Raw genomic sequence first — 20,851 nt, 5'->3', positions numbered from 1 at the left:
TACCAGTAGACAGCTATACATAAAGATCTCATGTCCTGTGCAGTGGTCTTGAGCACCAGGCAGTGCATCATCTTAAAAACTGGTAGTATTATTAGCATTGCTTGCATAGAACGTGGGCCGTTCCCTGTTCGATCGCCTCCCCTACCAGGGGCTTGCTGCCGACAGCTGCATACTGTGCAGTTCCGTTCAGCAGTGAAAGTGTGCTGTCCCGCTGCTCTGATTGTGTTTTAAACACAATCAGAGCGGCGGGACAGCACACTTTCACTGCTGAACGGACCTGCACATACTGTGCAGCCGCCGGCAGCCTTAGAACACAGAAAGGGGGTGGGGCCTAAACTCGCCCCCCCCCCTAAAATCGCCCATGGTAGGACAAATGTCTGGGTCCGCCCCTGTCCTGGACAGCATTCCATATAGAAGCTGTACATATGGTTATAGAAGCTATACATGGGGAGCAAAGTGCTCTTTCTACCTTTCACGGAAACTTAAGTGACATCATCTCTGGGGTTTTCATGGAGGAGACAGAGGAAGAGCTCCTTGGTCTAGTAAGATCCAGACAGCCTCTCTGCCCTTTGTCTCTATTGCTGGAGCATGTGCTGACATGCTTTAACATGAGTTTAGATGCCACTGACATCACAGTTACATCTACATGCAAACACATGCTGATTCTATTAAATGCAAAACAATAAAATAATAATGTGTATGCGGAAATAAAGTAAAAACACACACACTGTTTATATATATATATACCATTCATTATAACCCTCAGGGCAATCTGTAATACACCTAACGGACCTGATTCATTAAGGAAGGGAAAGCAAAAAAATTAGTAACTTTGAACCTTGGCAAAACCATGTTGCAATACAAGGGGTGCAAATGAGTTTATAATTTTATACATAAGGAAAGTACTGGCTGTTTTTTCATGTAGGACGCAAATACTTGATAGTTTTAGTTTTTACACTGACATTAAAAGTTGATCTAGGACATGCCCTACCCCAATTACAAAATCTGTCCTCACATTTTAAATTCACTTCCCCTCCAACGCAACATGGTTTTGCCAAGGTGCAAAGTTACTATTTTTTTAATGAATCAGGCCCTAAATTGTTTAATGGAGCAATATATTTGTGGGTTTACCTTAATTGTGTAATTTTTTTTCCATTAAATATACAAATTAAAAAAGATATATATTGTGATAGGCTACCTAATGGAAGTGCAATTTATTCTGAAAAGGAAAGGAAATACAATATGTTTGGGTAGACTACAAAATTAAAAAGCGACCTACAGAGAAAATGTGAAAATCACTCTGCCCATAAGGGTGAAAATACATATGGTCTTGAAGGAGTTGAATTATATTTTGAGCATGCATATAAACAGGTGTAGGTACCTTACATGATCCCTTGAAAATCATAACAAAATTAGCAGCTAAAAGTAGTCATTATATTTTGGTAGATGAGATGCTGTGCACACTAGTAGGGGCCTGATTCATTAAGGATCTTAAATGAAGAGGATTCTTATTCTCCTGGACAAAACCATGTTACATTGCAAGGGGTGCAAATGGGTGTTCTGTTTTGCACATAAGTTAAATACTGCCTGTTTTTTCATGTAGCACACAAATACTTGATAGCTTATTTGTACACTGAAATTTAACATTGATATGTGTGTGCTACATGAAAAAACAGTCAGTATTTAACTTATGTGCAAAACAGAACACTCATTTGCACCCCTTGCAATGTAACATGGTTTTGTCCAGGAGACTGAAATAAGAATCCTCTTCATTTAAGATCCTTAATGAATCAGGCCCTAAATTCTTATTTTTAAATTATGCTTCAGATGACCACCAAACTGAGTATGTGGAATAGTGCCACGTCTGGATTGATAGACAGCATGCAGTATCTACGCTGGAGGGAAGGAAAATTAAAGGATTTTGTTTGCCTAACCCTATTCCGGATCTGATGTTTGTCCAAGATATCTGGGTCAGTAGACTATTTGGCCAGTAACTACACATAGCAAGATCATAACAAAAACCCAGTAAACTACTATGTGCATTGTTTGTTGGATTAATTACTAAAACGTGTACAGACTACCTCTCTCCTTTTTCTTAGCAGTTCTGTTCTGTAACATAAGAAACATCACAGTAATTCACTTTGGTGTAAAAGAAGGGTGTAAAATAAGACAATCACAAAGCATAAATTATATATTCTCTGTTCTCTTTTTAGGAGTGAAGAAGGTTTTGTGATCTTGTGTGGGATATGTGGCTTGTCAGCCAATCCGGTAAAGAGTTAATCTACTTTGAACACAGACTTAGCTTTAACATAAACAGAATGCCTATATTTTATGCATGTGAACATAAGTTAGTGCTTGTAGAATGGAACAAATGATGCATGAAAAGCTATAAATCTGCACACACGCTTTTAGCACTGTTGACATGTGACAGTCTCATTTTCTACAATTATTGAACAAAGTGTTCAAATACTGTCTATAAGCAGATGTAACTCCACTGCAAATATAAAAGACACAAAAGGGTGCATATTAAATGCATGCATTATTCACATGCAATGTGCTACATTATATGTGTTTAATTCACCTTTTATTTGCCAACATTAGAATACAACAGTAAAAAGTTGACTATATTGTCATGACATGTTTCCTTTGTAACACTTACTTAAATAGATAACTGTAGCTGGATACTGTAGGTTAGCTGACCCTGTGATGTATTGCAATATTTATCCTTCAATATCAACATCATATTACTCTTAAAAAGTATATCAATATTTTACAGAACTTTAGTGTTCTAAGTGTACAGTATCTCTGAATTAAGCAGCTGTTTCATTGTATGTATATGTATGACAATCACCAGCATTGATGTTTTAACAATTGATAGTTAAAAGATAGAATAAAACGTGACAATGACAGCAGGAGTTATGTGAAAACATGGAATAATTCAGTAATAGATTTGGTGATACTGGGATTTTGCCATAAACATTTAGATGTCTCAAACCTCCCCTCACTCTGTGGATCTATCCCAGCTAGCTATGCAGAAATGTGACACATTTACACTATGATAGTTGTAAAAAACATGCAAACATTTGTATTTCAATTATTGTCATAACTGTAAAAACTCATCTGAATTCAAGCACAGACTGGAAGACCAAGTGATAAGTGTGAATGTGTGAGCTGGCAATCTAGTGGTAACAATTGTCATTTCTCTCATACAACAATCTACAACTGTTTGGTGTAGAAACATCGTTACTTTCCACAGTCTCGCTGCCCCCTCCTCAGTGCAGCCTTTTCAGTGAATCTCATCTTTCTCCTTTCTGTTCCTTGCACTAAACTTCCTCTCAATGAGTTGGTGAAAGCTCTCACACAGCCCGACCCTCAACTGTCACTCAAGCCGCCCCCTGCATCCTGATTGGCCAAGAGCAGCACCAAGGGGCGTGCTGTGCCGGCTAGCTATTTAAAAGCACATGGCTGCTAAGAGATAGGCAGAGGATGTGAATGATCGCACACTCAACTATCCTAGGATTAGTGGGGCTTTGAAACACCGTTTTGGATTTGTGCTCCTTATTTCATCTCCAAGCAAATGCCACTGGATCTTTTTGATCTTATTCTTTAAAATGCACTTTCTTATATAATGGGTAAGTCATTATAATAATATATGCAGGATTGAATGTTCATAGGAATTATATACTGTTATTACTTGTAATGAATCTTCTGCTGGGATCTAAGGATAAGGTTTATAGGATACATGCCAGTTAAGATTTTCTATCATTTGTACTCTCACAGCAGATCCGGAGGTTAGAATGTGTCTGGATTATTCTGATATCTTTATAGCTAAAAATATATGATCACCCATGCAACAGTTGGGCAGAAGGCTCGGTCTGTGCACAGCATCTGTTTGTGCTCATGAGACTTTCTTGCAGCAGCTGTTGGAACTTGCAGGCAGGACACATTAGTTGGAATTTCTTAAAAGCAAAATGAACCTCAATCAGAGCGCACGATTTTACTGCTATCTGTGCTCTCTTTTCTCATTCCTGCAAATATTTTGCCAATTGGTCATCACTCTACTTTCCAAAATGAGCATAGTTTGGACGTGATGAGTATAAAAGACACTGAGGTTTTAAACAAATAAGGAAGGGGGAGACTGTGCTGTATAAAATTGCATCATGTTTCGTTTTTGACAGCTGAAACAGTGAATGGGAGCAGCAAGTAGGACATTTAATGAACTGTAATACATAGTTTGCTGCCCCACAAGCAGATCTACGGCTAAAATGTGTGGGGTGATGAAATTTGGTCGGATAATTTCAGCAGCCGATATCTCATTTCAGATAACTCCAGAACGGTGCTGAAATCCATCTTTTTTTCTACTGTCATAGTTATAATGCATGTGTCCATGCAATCTCATCGTCATATACCACCTGTCAGCGCATTTTACACATATGATTATGGTGTAATGTAAATCAGATGCCGAAAAATATGTGTAACGTTCAAAGGGAGTGGTAAAAACATGGAAATTTAGCTGTTTTCTAAAAAAAATGGACCTGGAGGATGTTCTAGAAACATTACAATAACAATGTATTTAATCTCCAAATCATGTCAGGACGATTTTGTAGGAATACTATTTTTTCTCATATATACTTGGGCTGTAATTGTGGATAAATCATTGAGCCATAAGTGAACACTTTGCTCTTCGAAAATGTTTCTCCTGGAACTTTTTCCACTTGTATTGGATGGTTTGTCCCCCCTTTGTCATCCTCTTCTCACGCCGAATCCTATGTCAATGACTGGTTGATTGGTAGAAGTAGCAACACTCGCAGAACACAGGACTGATAGGACTTGTAGCCTCTGCAACCTGTCACCGCTAGCTGCATTTTAGACAAGAAAGTGTTACTATGTATATAGTGATATAAAGCCACAATCATCTACATGTGTTTGTTTCTATTGGCCTTACAGTACCATAAGTAGACCAGCTGCTCTGATTCCCTGTAAAATTCTATTTGTGGCGCAGGTGCTTTTCAGCCCTTGACATGTATCATCAGAGTGTCCTGAAATGCCTTAAAAACGGCATCAAAGGCAAATCATGTTTTATTCTTATGTAGTTTAAATGTATTTGGCTATATTCGTTTGCGCTAAGGATCACTGCAATTAGACTGCGCTTCAGTATCTGACTGCAGACAGCTTGCCGAAGGTAAACTAGAGGAGACAGTGTACAGTAGCAATCTAGCCCCAGCGTAGCAACATGTAGAACAGTGTAGTGGCGTCATTTGGGGAATTGTCTCAATCTCACAGGACTCAGCAGGTCTCTGGGATACAGGATGGATAGACAGAAGCAGCGCTGCCCGCTCCACTGTAGTCAGTACGTGCCTGTTGGCAGTAATTCTCACAGGGTGCTGTGCAGTCTTGCGAGGCTGCATAATGATACTCAGCATCCAGAGAACTTCAAAACTACTGCTGGAAAATTCAGGTTGTTTTTTTATTTTACTGCCTGATGGATAACCATACAGTACAGTTGCCTCCTTTAGCGATCACTTTCATGTGAGCCTTTCTATAAGTAATAATTAAAATATCAATAACACAATTGTCTTCACAAAGAGTTCACAGCTCTGTGAAATTTCTACATACCCACAATGAAGTGAATGTACTGTAGGTTCATATAACTTGTTCTGCGTTGTGATAATCAGCACAGCATGACATGACAATATAGATTTATTACAGCTGAGCAGGTTAATGAGGAGTGGCAGGTTTTCTGTTTAGAGTCCAATGCCAGATATGTTTGTATGGGATATATATTGTATTAGACATCATATATTGGTACATGGCTGTATGGTGTGACTTTATTTTGAAGGTTCAGATCCTTGTTTTATCCCATGTAAATGCTTAGAGACTGTGCTTCTCTAACCTGGTATGGAACCTGACATTCCTGTTTAAACAAACTGTATCTAAAGTATCAGAGTACCAGGATGCATTAAGTAAATTTCAAACCCTCTGTAAACAATAGAGCAGAAGCCTTAGGGGCTAAGTAATGGCTCTTAATTCTCCCAGGGTTTACTACAGGCAGAAGCAGCAAAATGCATTAAAGGATATTACAGCATGCCCAGAAGGCTTTGCTTGGGGACACAACATGGAAAATAAAAGTTTATGACCTGTACTGTATATTTTATGGCTCCTGTAGAACTTTGAAAAAAAATGTTTTGGTTTTTTTTTTTCTCACCAAAATTGGCTGAGTAATTACATGCCAGCAGTGGTGGTAAAGACTGATGTCCTAAGTTATAAGAATATGGCATATCATATAATGTCTATAGGAGAAAAGAGAATACATACTTTATAAAGGATAACAACGCAAATAGGCTGAGCTGAGTCATTATCATTGTCAGATTTAATGCATAGAATCCAGTGTTTAAAAAAGCATCTGACTTCAATGCATTTATCCCATATTCCATAGCAAGCAATGTTTTGATAGTATGCCCCTTCCCCATAAAGCCTCTGGTGCAGTAATACCAGTTTTTATGGACATATATTTTTTATCCTTGGAAAAAGTGACATAGGTTATTTTAAGGATATCCAAACTTATTTCCATTGCGCTACGTATGTTTTACGACTTTAAGGGCAGTAAAAATACGAACAAACATCTACCAATGTTTGTGTAGCTGCTAATTTGAATTGTAAATGTATATCTGGGACTTATCAATTCTGCACCTATGGAAAACATGACAGGTCCACTTTGGGCTGTGAGCTAAATTTATAACAGGAGATGTTATTTATAGGAGGATTGGCAAATTGAGAAATTCAAGCACATGCTTATTATTTTAGGAAGTCAGCAGTTTAGTCCTTCTTACTGCAGGCTTCATTCATTCTGCAGTTCAATAATAGGCACAAGAGGAGGGGAAAGACTATTTAAATTACTTTCTGACAGACTGGGTCTGTTAGAGGGCAGTGCTATATAGCTGGAGAGAGTGTAGTTTTACAAGTGTTTGAAATCCCACTGTAAATGATGTGATCTATTGTAAGTAAAGTGGCATATCAGAGAGAAGATTAGCACAGGAGAATCTGCTCTGTGGGTAAAAACACATTAGTTACCATTTCACGTAAAATCATAGCACAGCTACCAAAGTTGGTGGTGGACACAGTCTATTTCATTGTGTGTAGGTCTTTTGTAGATGGAAATACATTGTCCTGCGTCACTTACCTTTCAAAATCCCCTTACATTTAATATTAACATGTTCATTTAACTAGAACAATTTTAAGGCTCTCTCCTTTTGTTGTTTCAGTTCTTATTTTCTGAGTTTGTCATTCTTGTCAGTCATGGTTTGTCGGTCTGTTTCATGATAGGGTCGGGGGAACACATTTAAAAAGCGTACGGAGGACACAATACATGCAGTCAGCATGACATTTGTAATGCTTGATTATGCTATGATCTATGGAACATATATGACATTGCTGAAGGAATTAAGCACAGATACAATACATGTAATATGTGCTGTGTGACCTACTTTTATATAGAATAACTTACGCAAACATCAATGGGCGAATCAGTCATATTTTACTGCCCTTTACAAACACAACCTGTTCATTTCAGTTTGCGTAAGTTCATGGGTGCTTCAGTGATTGTATTCCCCCTTGTCATTTATGTGCAATCACCATAGGACTGTTAGAAAGAAATTGATGAGGCTTGGTAAGCAGTACATGGTCCTATGTCAAAAATTAATGGTTCTATTCCACATAAGGACTAGACATGGCTAAATTATCAACATTCACTACAAACAGTTGATGTTTCTAGATATCTGTGGTTCTTTTCTAGAAGTGTGCTGAAAAAAACATGTTTTATGGGGTATAAAAAAAGGGGCACTATTATTTTACTATTTGTAATGACATTAATAGGCCAAGGAATCCTACATTACATTCACAAAATTTAACCCATTAATTTTCACTAACTAGTTAATCATACACTTGCTTACACTAGATATAGGGGGATGTGACTTAAAAAAAGGACTTTAGAGCCACTCAGCATAGCAATTAACCTTTGCAGTTCATATTATGTTGTGGAAGCTTGTGATTTTATTTTTTAATATGAGGGGTGAAAGGGCCTTAGCGTATTTGTGCTGTGACTTTTCTTTATTATAATTAAGCACTTGGCAACGGTTAAAACCAAACTGCTTTGGAACTTTGATGCTGGGCAAGATGCGTCTATGCCAGGCATGTGCCATGCACAGTATACAGACATACCACAGTTTGCACTTCAGCATAACATGGCTAATGGACATGACCATAGTACATAAAGGGCTGGAAGAATACCAGACGCCAGGTAGCCAACAAGCCTAAAAAATAATGCTAATGTCTGACTTTTTGGAATAATTTCAGTTGAGGTCAAAGGATGCACATTCTCCGGCAACTTAAAAGATTCTGTTGTTTCTTATACAAGAACAGCTGCCACCTAAATGTTACATTGTTCCGTCCAGCGGACATACATGTAAGACATCCAATAAAGATTATCTTGTAAAGAAAACAAGCAATGTGAATTGTATAAAACACACAAAACAACGTATGCGATACTATGCAGTTGGTCAATAAAAAAACACAAAATCTGGGTCATTGTCAAGTTTGACTGTTCTAGGAAATCAAGGAAATTTGGCAACCATGCCACACAATACGTTGGAAGTCCTTGACTTTCAATGAATTGGAATAAAAAATGCTCAGAAAGAGAAAAGGTTTCTTATTTCCTTCTAAGCATGTGCGTGAGAAAGATGTCATATAAGAGACACTGCAAATTCTTGGGGTCATCTTCTGGGTAATGACTCCCATAGGAACTGGTGTACAGTTAGTGTGTCACCATACATGCTTGCTGTGCTACAGAATAGGGATTTATAATAATCTAGAATGTATTCCAGGTAGTAAGGAGACAATGTTAACTCTCCCTGCAGGATATTTCCACTACAATATAACTTTGGATCAGTAACATACCAGGCTATCTGGGATAAGCATAACGTTTTATTATTCGTGACAAATCAAAATTAATTTTGTTAATGATAATCAAGTTGTTCTGCCTCCACAGGGGCATTTACAATAAAGTTTGGATGAGTAAAGGAGCAAGACGAAGTGAGGACCAAATATGTGCAGACTTTCTTAGTGATACTCTTATGTTGTGCCCAGAGACTGTTGGTATAATTGGGTCGCACAAAATGCATATTCTGGACCAGACAACTTGCTCTGTTTAGTCATCACCACAAAATGTTACCTGGACTTTGTTTTAAAAAATGGAATGTTTGTAGGAACTGTTGTAAAACTATGGTTCCCAGCATGCTCTGTAACGAAGTAAGCTATATGTAATCCTTTGTTTATATTAAAATACATTTTAATGTTTATGTCATCAGTTACCTTAGATGGCGTCACCATTTTGCAAGGGAATGTTAGCATGTAATGTTTTGCCAGAGGACTGGAATTTCCAAGTTAAATATATGGCATAATAATATCTTTAGATGTGACATAAACATCTGTTTTAGTATAATTTGTGCTGTAAAGAGCTATGGGATTCTGGTAACCTGTAGTTTGGATGTTGCTCTGTATACTTAATGGTAGATTTAGGAGGAGATTACATTAATGGACTTGTTTCCACCTGATGTTAACAGGAAGGAACATCAAGATGGAAGGTTTACATTACCACTTCCATGTGTTTTGACATGAAATCTTTCTTTTCTTGCAGGATGTGACATCATCATGATAATGAGTGTCTGCTGACATCCCTCCAAATGCCAGACAACCTTCCTTGGTAGCACCAGGGTCCTACAGCGACAGGAATCTCTGCATTATTTTTTTTCCCCCTGAGTGTTCCCTGTGAGCCTTCAAAACTGTTTCTCCAAAGAGTTTTGCAAAAACTAAGACTGTTTTCAAAAGCAGAAGCACCGCAGTCCTCAACTGAAGTGATGGGCAGCGTGCGAACCAACCGTTACAGCGTTGTGTCTTCAGAAGAGGACGGAATGAAGCTGGCTACCATGGCAGTTGCCAATGGATATGGAAATGGTAAAAGCAAGATCCATACCCGGCAGCAGTGCCGGAGCCGCTTCGTCAAGAAGGATGGACACTGCAACGTTCAGTTCATTAATGTGAGCGAAAAGGGGCAGCGTTACTTATCTGATATCTTTACCACATGTGTGGACATTCGTTGGCGATGGATGCTGGTCATCTTTTGCCTAGCTTTTATACTGTCCTGGCTTTTCTTCGGCTGTGTCTTCTGGCTGATAGCTCTACTTCACAATGACTTAGGTGCTTCAGAAGATCACAAATCTTGTGTCACAGAAGTCAGGAGTTTCACAGCAGCTTTCCTGTTCTCCATTGAAACTCAGACAACAATTGGCTATGGTTTCCGATGCGTCACAGATGAATGTCCTGTGGCAGTGTTCATGGTGGTTTTCCAGTCTATTGTTGGGTGCATAATTGACGCCTTTATCATTGGTGCCGTTATGGCTAAAATGGCCAAGCCAAAAAAGAGAAATGAAACACTAGTTTTCAGTGACAATGCGGTTATAGCCATGAGAGATGGGAAGTTGTGCTTGATGTGGAGAGTGGGCAATCTACGGAAAAGTCACCTTGTAGAAGCTCATGTACGAGCTCAGCTTCTAAAGTCTCGGATCACATCAGAAGGGGAGTACATCCCACTAGATCAAATAGACATTAATGTTGGTTTCGACAGTGGTATTGACAGAATATTTTTAGTCTCCCCTATCACCATTGTTCACGAAATTGATGAAGAAAGTCCGTTGTATGATTTGAGTAAACAGGACTTGGACAATTCTGACTTTGAAATAGTGGTGATACTGGAAGGCATGGTGGAAGCCACAGCAATGACCACTCAGTGCCGGAGTTCCTACCTTGCTAATGAAATATACTGGGGTCATCGCTATGAGCCTGTTCTTTTTGAGGAAAAGAATTACTATAAAGTAGACTACTCGCGGTTCCACAAAACATATGAAGTGCCCAACACACCACTTTGTAGCTCCAGGGACTTAGCTGAAAAGAAGTATATGCTTTCAAATCCAAATACTTTTTGTTACGAGAATGAAGTATCACTCACAAGCAAAGAGGAAGAAGGCAGTGACAATGGGTTGCCAGATAGCATGAGCACAGACATGCATCCTGACATGGACCACCACAACCAGGTTTCTCTTGACCCTAGGCCGCTAAGGCGAGAATCTGAAATATGACTGAAAAACTGCTACGTTCTGCTGGTAAAATTAGCTGATCGGTGCACATTGCTGATCAGAGGCCCACTGCAGTTTTCTGATGTCGGTACTGTTGGACAGAGGTGAAATAGAGCCAGCACTCAAAGCTGACAGGAAAGCTATTGCAAATATGAGCAGGTGTAGGTGTGGTGGTCTAAACTGGAACTAATAGACTACTGTTCCACGTCACTGGACAAGCCCCCACAATGCACTGTTATTTGTGACAATGGGCTGTGCAGGGACGGTAAAGAAAACACTACAAAAGGAAGACAAGATATTGTAGAACCATCTCTTGGCCTCTTGCTCACACACATAATTTAAGACATTACTACACCAGTTGTTTCTGGTGATACATACAACATAAAAGGACAGGCAGCTGGGATATTAAGACAAAGCACTAAATCTTTTTAAGTGTAACCAGAAGGCACATAATGTAAAATAAATTATATATATTTTTATTTTGACAAAACTTGAACTTGCAGACAAGCTTGTTGAGTTTTAAACTTCTCTGTAATATTGGGAACAAGTCCATTTTTAATGGCATAACAATAGGCAATTATCTGCCTTAAATTTTAAGCTGCTGCTATTTTCACACACCCTACCAATTCTGCTGCCGTGTTTTGTATTGTTTCAGTGTTTTAGCCGTATGGATGGTAATGGGCAACCCAGCTGTTGGCCAAAATATATATCTATAAGAGAAAAAGCCAAATCCAAATTCAGCAATGAAACTATTTGCACATAAGTAAATACATATGTAGACAAACTTTATTCACTTATGTGGGTGGTTGAAAAAATAACGCTTTTAGACAGAGCTGCAATGCAGTCCTCTTACAGCGAACTAGGAAAGGATATATTTTTTTATACTAAAAGAAAAAAAGATTTAAAAAAAAAAAACCAAGTAAAGAAAAAATCTAATTATATACCAAAGAAAATGCAGAAATTATGTTCATTAAAACACTGCTAGTTCTATTTAGCAGCAAGTAGCAAAGGAACGACTTGGTGAAAACTCCTGCTGCTATATAATAGCTCTGTATGGGGGGTTTAAATAAGAATTAGTCTTTGTGAGTAGAATAGGAGAAAAACATAGATGTTTCCTTGGGGGAGACTACAAAAAGCAAAAATCTCACACATCTGTTCTTTCCTGTTAAGCAAGTAAAATGCAAGGTCAAGTGTGCTGGGGACATTCCAAATTTGTGGAAGTTGAATCAGCATATTCATTAACCCCTTTAATCCTGTACCTAAGACTAGGCAGAGGAGTTACGATGAATGCTGTTTCCTCTTTAGGTAAATATTTATTTTTTAAAGTGTTACCTGTTTTAGGATCTTCAGGGGGCATAAAGCATGGCCTTTGTTTTGTTAAATGTAGTGACTAAATGTCATTGAGAGTGTCAGAAATGAGATAGCTGCTATGCATCATGTGGATGTTTGCAAAGTGCAGGGAGTTTATTTTTGGAGAAGGGGGTGAGGCGAAGGCTGGATTGATCTTGTATCAAATAAAAAAAATGTTGGAATAAAGAACCTGATTTGGAACGCATTGGAAAATATGATTATTTGCTGCAGATGACACTGTAAAGGAATCTCTAATAATTGTAAACACGGGAAAGTGAAATCTTTGATTCATTCCTTTAGTTTGGCAGGGAATTCTTTGGTATGAAGACCCATGTGTGAGCCATATTGACATTTTTCTCTTTGTGTCAGTTGAGAAGGGCAGCCGCTATTCCAGACTGCACACAGCTTTCACTTGCCATAATCTACCATGTTTAAATAGGAGAAAGGCACGATTAGTGCCGCATAGGCCTGAGCCAGATATATGACAGCCTGAGCTCTAAATGAGGTACTTTTGGCTAAAAAAAAAAAAGGGACTGTGGTTAACTGCTTAAATGTAGCAAATGGCTCCAATTTGTATGATCATTTAGTACTTTTATCTGCGCCCTTGCATTTCTCTCATAGCTTCCCAGCTGTTTCTGGACTAGGAGTCGCCGAATTTTGCAACTTGTATTTCAGGAACAATTGGATAGACAAAATTACCATATGCAGACTAATTTATCCCTTTGAATACATCTAGCAGAAGATGCAAATAATAGGGTGTGAACTCAAGCTTTAACTGTGTCTGTTAACTGTATGCCATTAAAAATAACCTTGTCCTGATCTATGGTTTTTCAAAGCCTGTGAAGATCACTTTAGCATTTGAAGGAAGTTCTGTAATAAGTAAATATGTGTTTTAACATTGTATTCAGAATAGTCGCTTTTATCTCCAGTTCTCTGTGACAACTAGCAGGACACCATTTCATTATTCTCCTGTTTAAGAAACACTAGTTGAGCACTATATATACTCAAACACAGAGCTGCATACCTGTTTAAAACCACAGAGAACAGTATTTAAAAACTACTGAGGTTGAGCAATTGACGTTAGAACGGAATTAAAACTGATATTATCTGTTTTTTTCAAGAACATTTGATGTCAGGAATGCCTAAGCTTGCCCCATGTGTTGATTGTATGTTATTATTTGTAAATGCCTGGATAATGGTAAAATAGTACTATGGAGGCATTTTGCATCTGGCATAATGGTAAAATACTAGTTTGAAAAAACACAATTATGCCAGACCATTTTAAGCTACGACAGTAGAGGAACAAAGTCTAAACTCTTGCTCTGTAGATGTTAATTGACATACTATCTACCTGCTGCTAAACACATTGTTAAAAGGGAAGACAAAAGCAAAACCAAAGAGTATTTTGTGAAATGACACCCATTAAATTGGGTATAAATGTGTATTAAAATGTTTCACGTTACAGTGACTTATAAATGCATATCTCTTCTCTATGAAATACATTTGACTATGTTCCACCTAAAATGCAAACAATTGCTTTTCAGCTATTCAAAACCTGATGTAATACTTAAAATTAGAAAGTGTCTAACCCCCAGTCACATCTTAATTGCATTTAATTAAAATACACTAAACTAAATATAGCTTATGTCATAAGAGCTGCAGTTGCCATAGAAACCAGTTTGCAAACATTGGTTCTACTGCATGAAGCTGAATATTAGGTTCTAAATACAAGGACAGAATTCTGCATTTTTATTCAAGCTAAAAGATGCTTGGAACAGTTGGAAATTTTATATCCATTTCACACACGTTGCAGGATTCTTGATCCCTGCAATGATGCATCTTTATACAAAATTGTTATCACAGTCACAGAGGAGAATTTTTATTTTTGTAAGTCACAGACTTTGGTTCAATTTAGCAAAGCACAGTTTGGTGCCCACTTTTGTCCAAAGCAATTTAAGAGTTACCCAGAGTCTTATTCCTAAAGAATCAAACGCAAACCAGTCCAGAACTTGAAAGCGACTGCTATGCACTTTTATCTAGTTCCCTTTTTTTTTTTTATTTCGCTTTAGAATGATCCCTACTCTGATCGGAAAACATTACCCCTTAAAGGGTTACTAGACTCCCTGTTTTTTCCTGTTATTTTAAAAGAGTACTTTTTTTTATAATGTTAACCAACAATTTCTGTATTTAAAGCCAAATGTAAATAACAAATATTCTAAATGAAAAAACAAAAAACTTAAAAACACGATATGCCAATAGATAAATAAAGTGCAGTGAATTCTGGGAAAAGATACCTAGAATTTAGATATCTACAAACCTCAAATGTCCCCAATGTTATGGGCATATGTTATTTATTTAAGCATGGTCTTTTCAGTTGAAAGTGTTTTGTAGTTTCTACAATTTTTAAACTGTTAGTAGCTTTCTAACTTTTACATGTTTTGGGTTGGTTTTTTTTTGGGGGGGGGAATTTATTTTTCTGTACAAAAACCCTTTGTCTTCACCATGCAAATTTGCACTTATACTTATTCAGAGAGGGAAATTAAATACACCTTTGATGAAAATAAAACCATTGCATATGCTTGTTTAGATTTTTTTTTTTTTACGTATTTTGTAACGATAGCTACATATTGATAACTCTTTTCAGAAAGCTTGTGTGGATGAACGGCTCACATGGTATAATAGAATGAGCAGATTACATTTTGAGAATTGAGTGCTTATCAGACAAAATACTCAGCAAACGGTATACATCCTATTACATAAAATAATTTAGAAACGTCCATAAATGTATTGCTGGATGGCGATTTCTTAATATATTTAGAATTGCTTTAAATCTCTCTTTTCTCCAGTTCATATCTGTAGAGCAGAGGTGGTTCTTTAGCTGGTGTAGAACTATAAGTTCTAGCATTCTCTGTCTGACAGGCTTGTTGGAATTTGTAGTTCCATACCAGATGGAGAGCCTGCTGTAGACACTATTATTTAACTCATAGTTGGTGGGCACAGGTGCATCAAATAGCATTCAATACAAAGTGCTGTAGCTAGTGAAGATAGATGTCCTTAAATGTGGAAATTGCTGTTATATGTTGTTATAAGACCTGTTTTTTCCTTCCTGAAATACTTGAATTGGGACATTTGAATGATGTCTTAACCAGAACAATGCATGTGAAGTTACAAAGGAAGTTCGTTTTACAAACATATATATATATATATATATATATATATATATATATATATATATATATATATATATATATATATATATATATATATATCTCCTTACTGTTGGAGCACTCGAGTGCTAATATACATCACCCTACATCTGTTGAAGCATCAATTGAGCGAGCTGTAGGGTCACCAGATGCCTTTATGCCCATTGCTCTTGCTTTTTAATCTTAATGCTCTTTTTTAACCATATGAGAGGACAGGAATTCATTATATAAAACATTTATATACAAATTGTGAACTCTACAATGCTTTAAGAGAAAAGGAAGGGTCAAATTGGTGAACCCCCAATCCTACAGATTATGGAATGCAAAGTGGGTAACTTATTATATTTATTAAACATGATCTGATTGATGGTAGGATACTGACTAACAAAACAGATGATTTTATTTAATTAAGATTTCTACTTTAAGGTAAAGACAAAGGGTTTGAACAAAACTATTTTTTTATTCTCCTATTGCAACTAGTTTAATATTTGGATAACTAAGTGATAAGATGTACTGTAATGTCTTTAAACTCTGGTTGTCCCTGGCTTGTTAATGATCAAAGGGCACAGCCTGGTCACCACCTTCAGCCAATCCTTTTTTGACTTTTGGCTTGCTGTTTTCGTGTTGTAAACAGCATATGACAATCATTGTAAATAACTATCTTATTTCTGGTTGTAATCTTTTTTATTGTATCAAAGTCTTCCTAAAATGTACTGCACAGATCCTTGATTGTACAGATTTTTTTATGAATATTATGTCTTATTTTATTATTTCTAAAATAAAATAAAATTTCAAATACTTTCATGTTTGCTGTTTTTTCTTGGTTGGGGACATGGGGAGCTAGAATGTGCTTAGAACAAGTGACTGACACTGTTTTCATTGTACAGGCTATGAGTAAATGTTATGCCATAGTCCTGTCTCTCCTTTATTTGCTGTTATTTTCTTCCATCCAGGACAAGCCTCCAATCATCATCAGCTATTTATATAGTGCCACTAGTTCTGCAGCGCTGTACAGAGAACTCACTCACAACAGTCCTTGCCCCATTGTAGCTTAAAGTCTAAATTCTCTAACACACACACACACACAGACTTAGAGAGATGAAGTTTTTAGAGAATGGGAGGAAACCAATGCAAACACGGGGAGAACATACAAACTCCACACAGATAAGGTGCAATGCGGCAGAAGTGCTAACCACAAAACCACTTGTCTGATATTAGGTTAGACTACATTTATGCTACTAAACCAAACTTCAAGCTTGATGATTATCACACCTACACAGTTTACTGAAGGGATCTGGTAGGAGACAATGCAATAATGGGGTAAACAATGGTTATCTAATGCAGAATTAGTAACACCTTTATAGAAAGGGGAAGCTCTACAATAGGAATATTATTATACATTAATGTCTTAGCATTTCCATCTGAAAAATACAAATGGAAAAATGGTTACTGTGCCTATTTATTATTCTTCATTACATTTTATATAACTTGTAAATATGAGCCCTTGTGTAGGCCTGAATCCACTGTCTACATTAGGAGCAGATTTAGGGGTTTATGTCTGCCACTTCTATACCTGCACTCTGTTTTTTTTTTATCTTTCCATGCTCTCAGTTCTGTTGTATTCTGCCACCAATAAAGTCACACATATGCCTTACCACTTAACCCCAAGATATTGTATAGCGAGAGCATTATCAAAGTCCATAATACTGACAAGGGGCCACAGGGAGGAGATAAAGGGATTCTGGGGAAGTTAAGGAACTACGAAGGAAGTAAAGTCCTATAACATGAATATTTTTTTTTAATAAATATATTAATATTTACAAAAACAAACTGAAAAAATACAGGGCTAGAGTCCTTTTTAAATGATCAATCCAATTTTTCAACTACAGGATCCTTGCATTGGATACTTTTGGGCAGAGCCGCAACTTAAAATTTTAGCGCCTAGGACAAGAAAGAAAAATGCTGCCTCCCTAGCCCTCAATTTTAATCAACTAAACCTACAATATTTATACACTGTACCCCCTTCAGAGTTGCACCCTGGGAGGAAACCCCTATCACACAACTCTAGTTACGGCCCTGCTTTTGGTGTTGTAAAACAAGAACTCCTTATCTTGGGCCTGATTCATTAAGGATCTTAAATTAAGAAGTTTCTTATTTAAGTCTCCTAGAAAAAACCATGTTACAATGCAAGGGGGGCAAATTAGTTTTCTGTTTTGCACATAAGTTAAATACTGACTGTTTTTTCATGTAGCACACAAATATCAACTTTAAATTTCAGTGTACAAATAAGCTATCAAGTATTTGTGTGCCACATGAAAAAACTGTCAGTATTTAACTTATGTGCAAAACAGAAAACTAATTTGCACCCCTTGCATTGTAACATGGTTTTGTCCAGGAGACCTAAATAAGAAATTACTTAATTTAAGATCCTTAATGAATCAGGCCCCTTGTGTTTTAACAATATAAAAATACTAAGATGTTGGCAATGTATCCACTCCCCACTTGACAGTGGCAAACGGTTTCATCATACTAGATTACCTGAAAACTCTGTTTTCATTCTATTTGCTTTTTCATATTCAACATCTCAAGCTTACCAGAGCACACTTTAAGAAACACAGCAGTGTTCACTGGGGGAATGCAGACAGCGTTTCAATACCTGCTTTTGGACAAACCTTAAACCTGCAAAATGTCAAAGGGCACTTTTGCCCAGATGTGACCTTTTCCTAGGACTAATACAGCTAGAAGCTTTTCACAGCACTGTTTAAGAAGTGTGTAATTGAGACTATAATACCAACCAGCAGTTTGTCCAGTATCCACTCCTAATACGCTTACGCTGGAACTGTTCTTGGTAAGTGGAGCTTAAAGCTCCATGATTAATTGGGTGAATTCCATCTAGAGAATTGGCATCTTCTTTAAGCCGAGAGCTATATTTTCATTATATTGTCATTAATTAAAGCACAGGATCACTCAGCAAAAACCTTACTTAATCATAGTTATTAGTAGTTACAATTTTCCTTTAACATTTATTATTTGTTCGTGAAAACAAGAAATCTAATTTAATTAATTTTAATCATTCTTTAAATTAAATTATATTTGTTAATGTCTGGCTTCTTGTTTGTGCTCCTAATCATTAATCTTCTACCTTTTTAAATTTGCTGATTAAGTATCAGAGTCTGAAAATCTTGACCTAATTTTACAGTACTGGACACTCAAAGTTAAATTATCCAATACTTGCAAGTAAACTATATCATTAGATGTTGTTTTTCAAGCATAATAGAGGGTTTGCTGTTGGACCATCTAGGATTCGAAGGGTTAAGAACTTTTTTCTAAACGTACTGGAGAAAATCAGTCTAATATTTTTTCCTTGTTGTTTTGTTCTGTTAAAGGCAAAGTTCAGAGTACACAAGTAGAAAGTACAATTCTAGGTGTGGTGTATCAAAGCTCAATGAATTTTAGAATATTATGGGGACTGCTGCTTAATGCAGCTTAATCTGCCTAATGCAGGAAATATCTCCGGTAAACTCCTGCGTTAGGCTTTTATTAAATGAACATTTAATAGTTTCTGCATGGTTTAGGGCTTCATAAAGTGGCCCCTGTGTGTGAATTTGTGGATAGTACCGTGAGCTAAATGGGGTGGAGTAAAAAGAAAGGTGATCTCAGTTTAGCGGAGTTGGTTCAGAGATTTACACCTGCACAAAGGACCTAGATTTTATCCACCGCATACCTGTTATATTCAGTGAGGTGCAGGCTGTTTAGTCTAGTTTTTGGATTGATCAATAGCTGAAGTCTGGTAGGTACTTACCAAAATCTGATAGTAATCGTTAAACGATATTTTCACAGAACAAGTACATTTTAAGTCACCAAATCCACTCCCCACAAGTAGCAGAACTAAAGGGAGTGCCAGGGAGTGTGACCCTCATAAATATACGAGTACTCTTTCTGGACATGCGTCTCTGTTTGGATTTCAAATCTCCCAGTTTGTCAAATGGAAAGAAGAGCCAGTGCAAAGCTGATGGGGGCGAGTGCTCCTAAACTTTGGGTTCCCTGACATTAGACGCCCACAATTGTGCTAGTGGTGGAGAGAGGGTGAAATTGACCTTGTGGCTGGAAATATTCTTCAATCTTTCATAGTATGTGATAAATAGATCAGTCAAAGGTTATCAACAGTCAGCTACAGAAAAAAACCCAGTCTGTTTGGTCTGGGTGAGCTCACTTCATTATAACAGACATATCACACTTCCAATAAAGCAGCAAAGACGTTTGATTCAATATGTGCTGTTAACTCTCATCCCCCAGAATGACAAGTGTTTGCATTTGAAAGGGACAAGATATAAATCCCACCAACATATTCCTTTCCGCTGAAGGACAGAAAGTTCCAGGGATCAGATTACTTTTGGACATAAACATGATGCACATGGTATCATGAATTCTCTGCATGACAAGATATCAAAGTACAAGTGACACTAACTATCTTAAGATAGGAAAGTTAAAGTGAAACAGCACCCAGTTTATTCTGCTCTCATTCTTTTCTTTTTTATCCAGTTGCAATTTTGTTTACTTTCTGTCTTCTCAAATACACCAGAGTAAAAGTGCTCTGTTTTATGACCTGCCAAGCCTCATGTGCGACCCCATCCTTTACTCAAGAGCTGGGGCTATGGTAAAGTCTAGTAAGTGAAATCAATATATAAGTGAAATATTATTCTGTAATGGAATAAATCAAAGGTTTTTATATGACTCCTTTCTCTACTATTTTTTTCTACTACATTATAATATGTATGTATTTTCTGCTAACTTAAAAGCATTGTTGTCAATTTCTAAGGCTCAAGTTTAAAAGATTTGTTCCCTGGAAACAGTAACATACCCACCATGGGTGCAGGGTGCAATACACATTAGCCAAGAGGGCTCCGTTCTTGGATCATGGTCCAATTTGCACCAATTGGGAAGGCCTGCTGCCATCTACTTCTTTTTTCATCTTTTAATAAATTGATGTTGACTGACAGGGAAGGGATATTCAGTTCCCTTGTACAGCTGGCATTGAGAGAGCCGTCTTATAGCATGGACACACTGGGCAGTTGCCCGGGGGCCCCATGAGCATAGTGGCTTCCAGAG

General features: G+C 37.3%; 1 protein-coding gene across 1 annotated transcript; it reads left to right on the top strand.

Moving 5' to 3' along the window:
* Nucleotides 1-3,493: 3,493 nt before the first annotated feature.
* Nucleotides 3,494-11,301, top strand: KCNJ2 (potassium inwardly rectifying channel subfamily J member 2). Its single transcript, XM_075216862.1, has 2 exons — nucleotides 3,494-3,632; nucleotides 9,692-11,301. The coding sequence occupies exon 2, from the start codon at nucleotides 9,912-9,914 to the stop codon at nucleotides 11,187-11,189; it is 1,278 nt and encodes a 425-aa protein (XP_075072963.1). The 5' UTR covers nucleotides 3,494-3,632; nucleotides 9,692-9,911; the 3' UTR covers nucleotides 11,190-11,301.
* The last annotated feature ends 9,550 nt before the right edge of the window (nucleotides 11,302-20,851 follow it).

This window comes from Mixophyes fleayi, chromosome 6 (assembly GCF_038048845.1).
Source record: "Mixophyes fleayi isolate aMixFle1 chromosome 6, aMixFle1.hap1, whole genome shotgun sequence".
Taxonomy (NCBI): domain Eukaryota; kingdom Metazoa; phylum Chordata; class Amphibia; order Anura; family Limnodynastidae; genus Mixophyes; species Mixophyes fleayi.
Note: the sequence above shows the minus strand (reverse complement) of the source record. Positions and strands in the feature narration are given on the sequence as shown.

Bases quoted from the DNA above. Each gene is read 5' to 3' on its own strand.
- KCNJ2 (XM_075216862.1), top strand. From the start codon at position 9,912: ATGGGCAGCGTGCGAACCAACCGTTACAGCGTTGTGTCTTCAGAAGAG.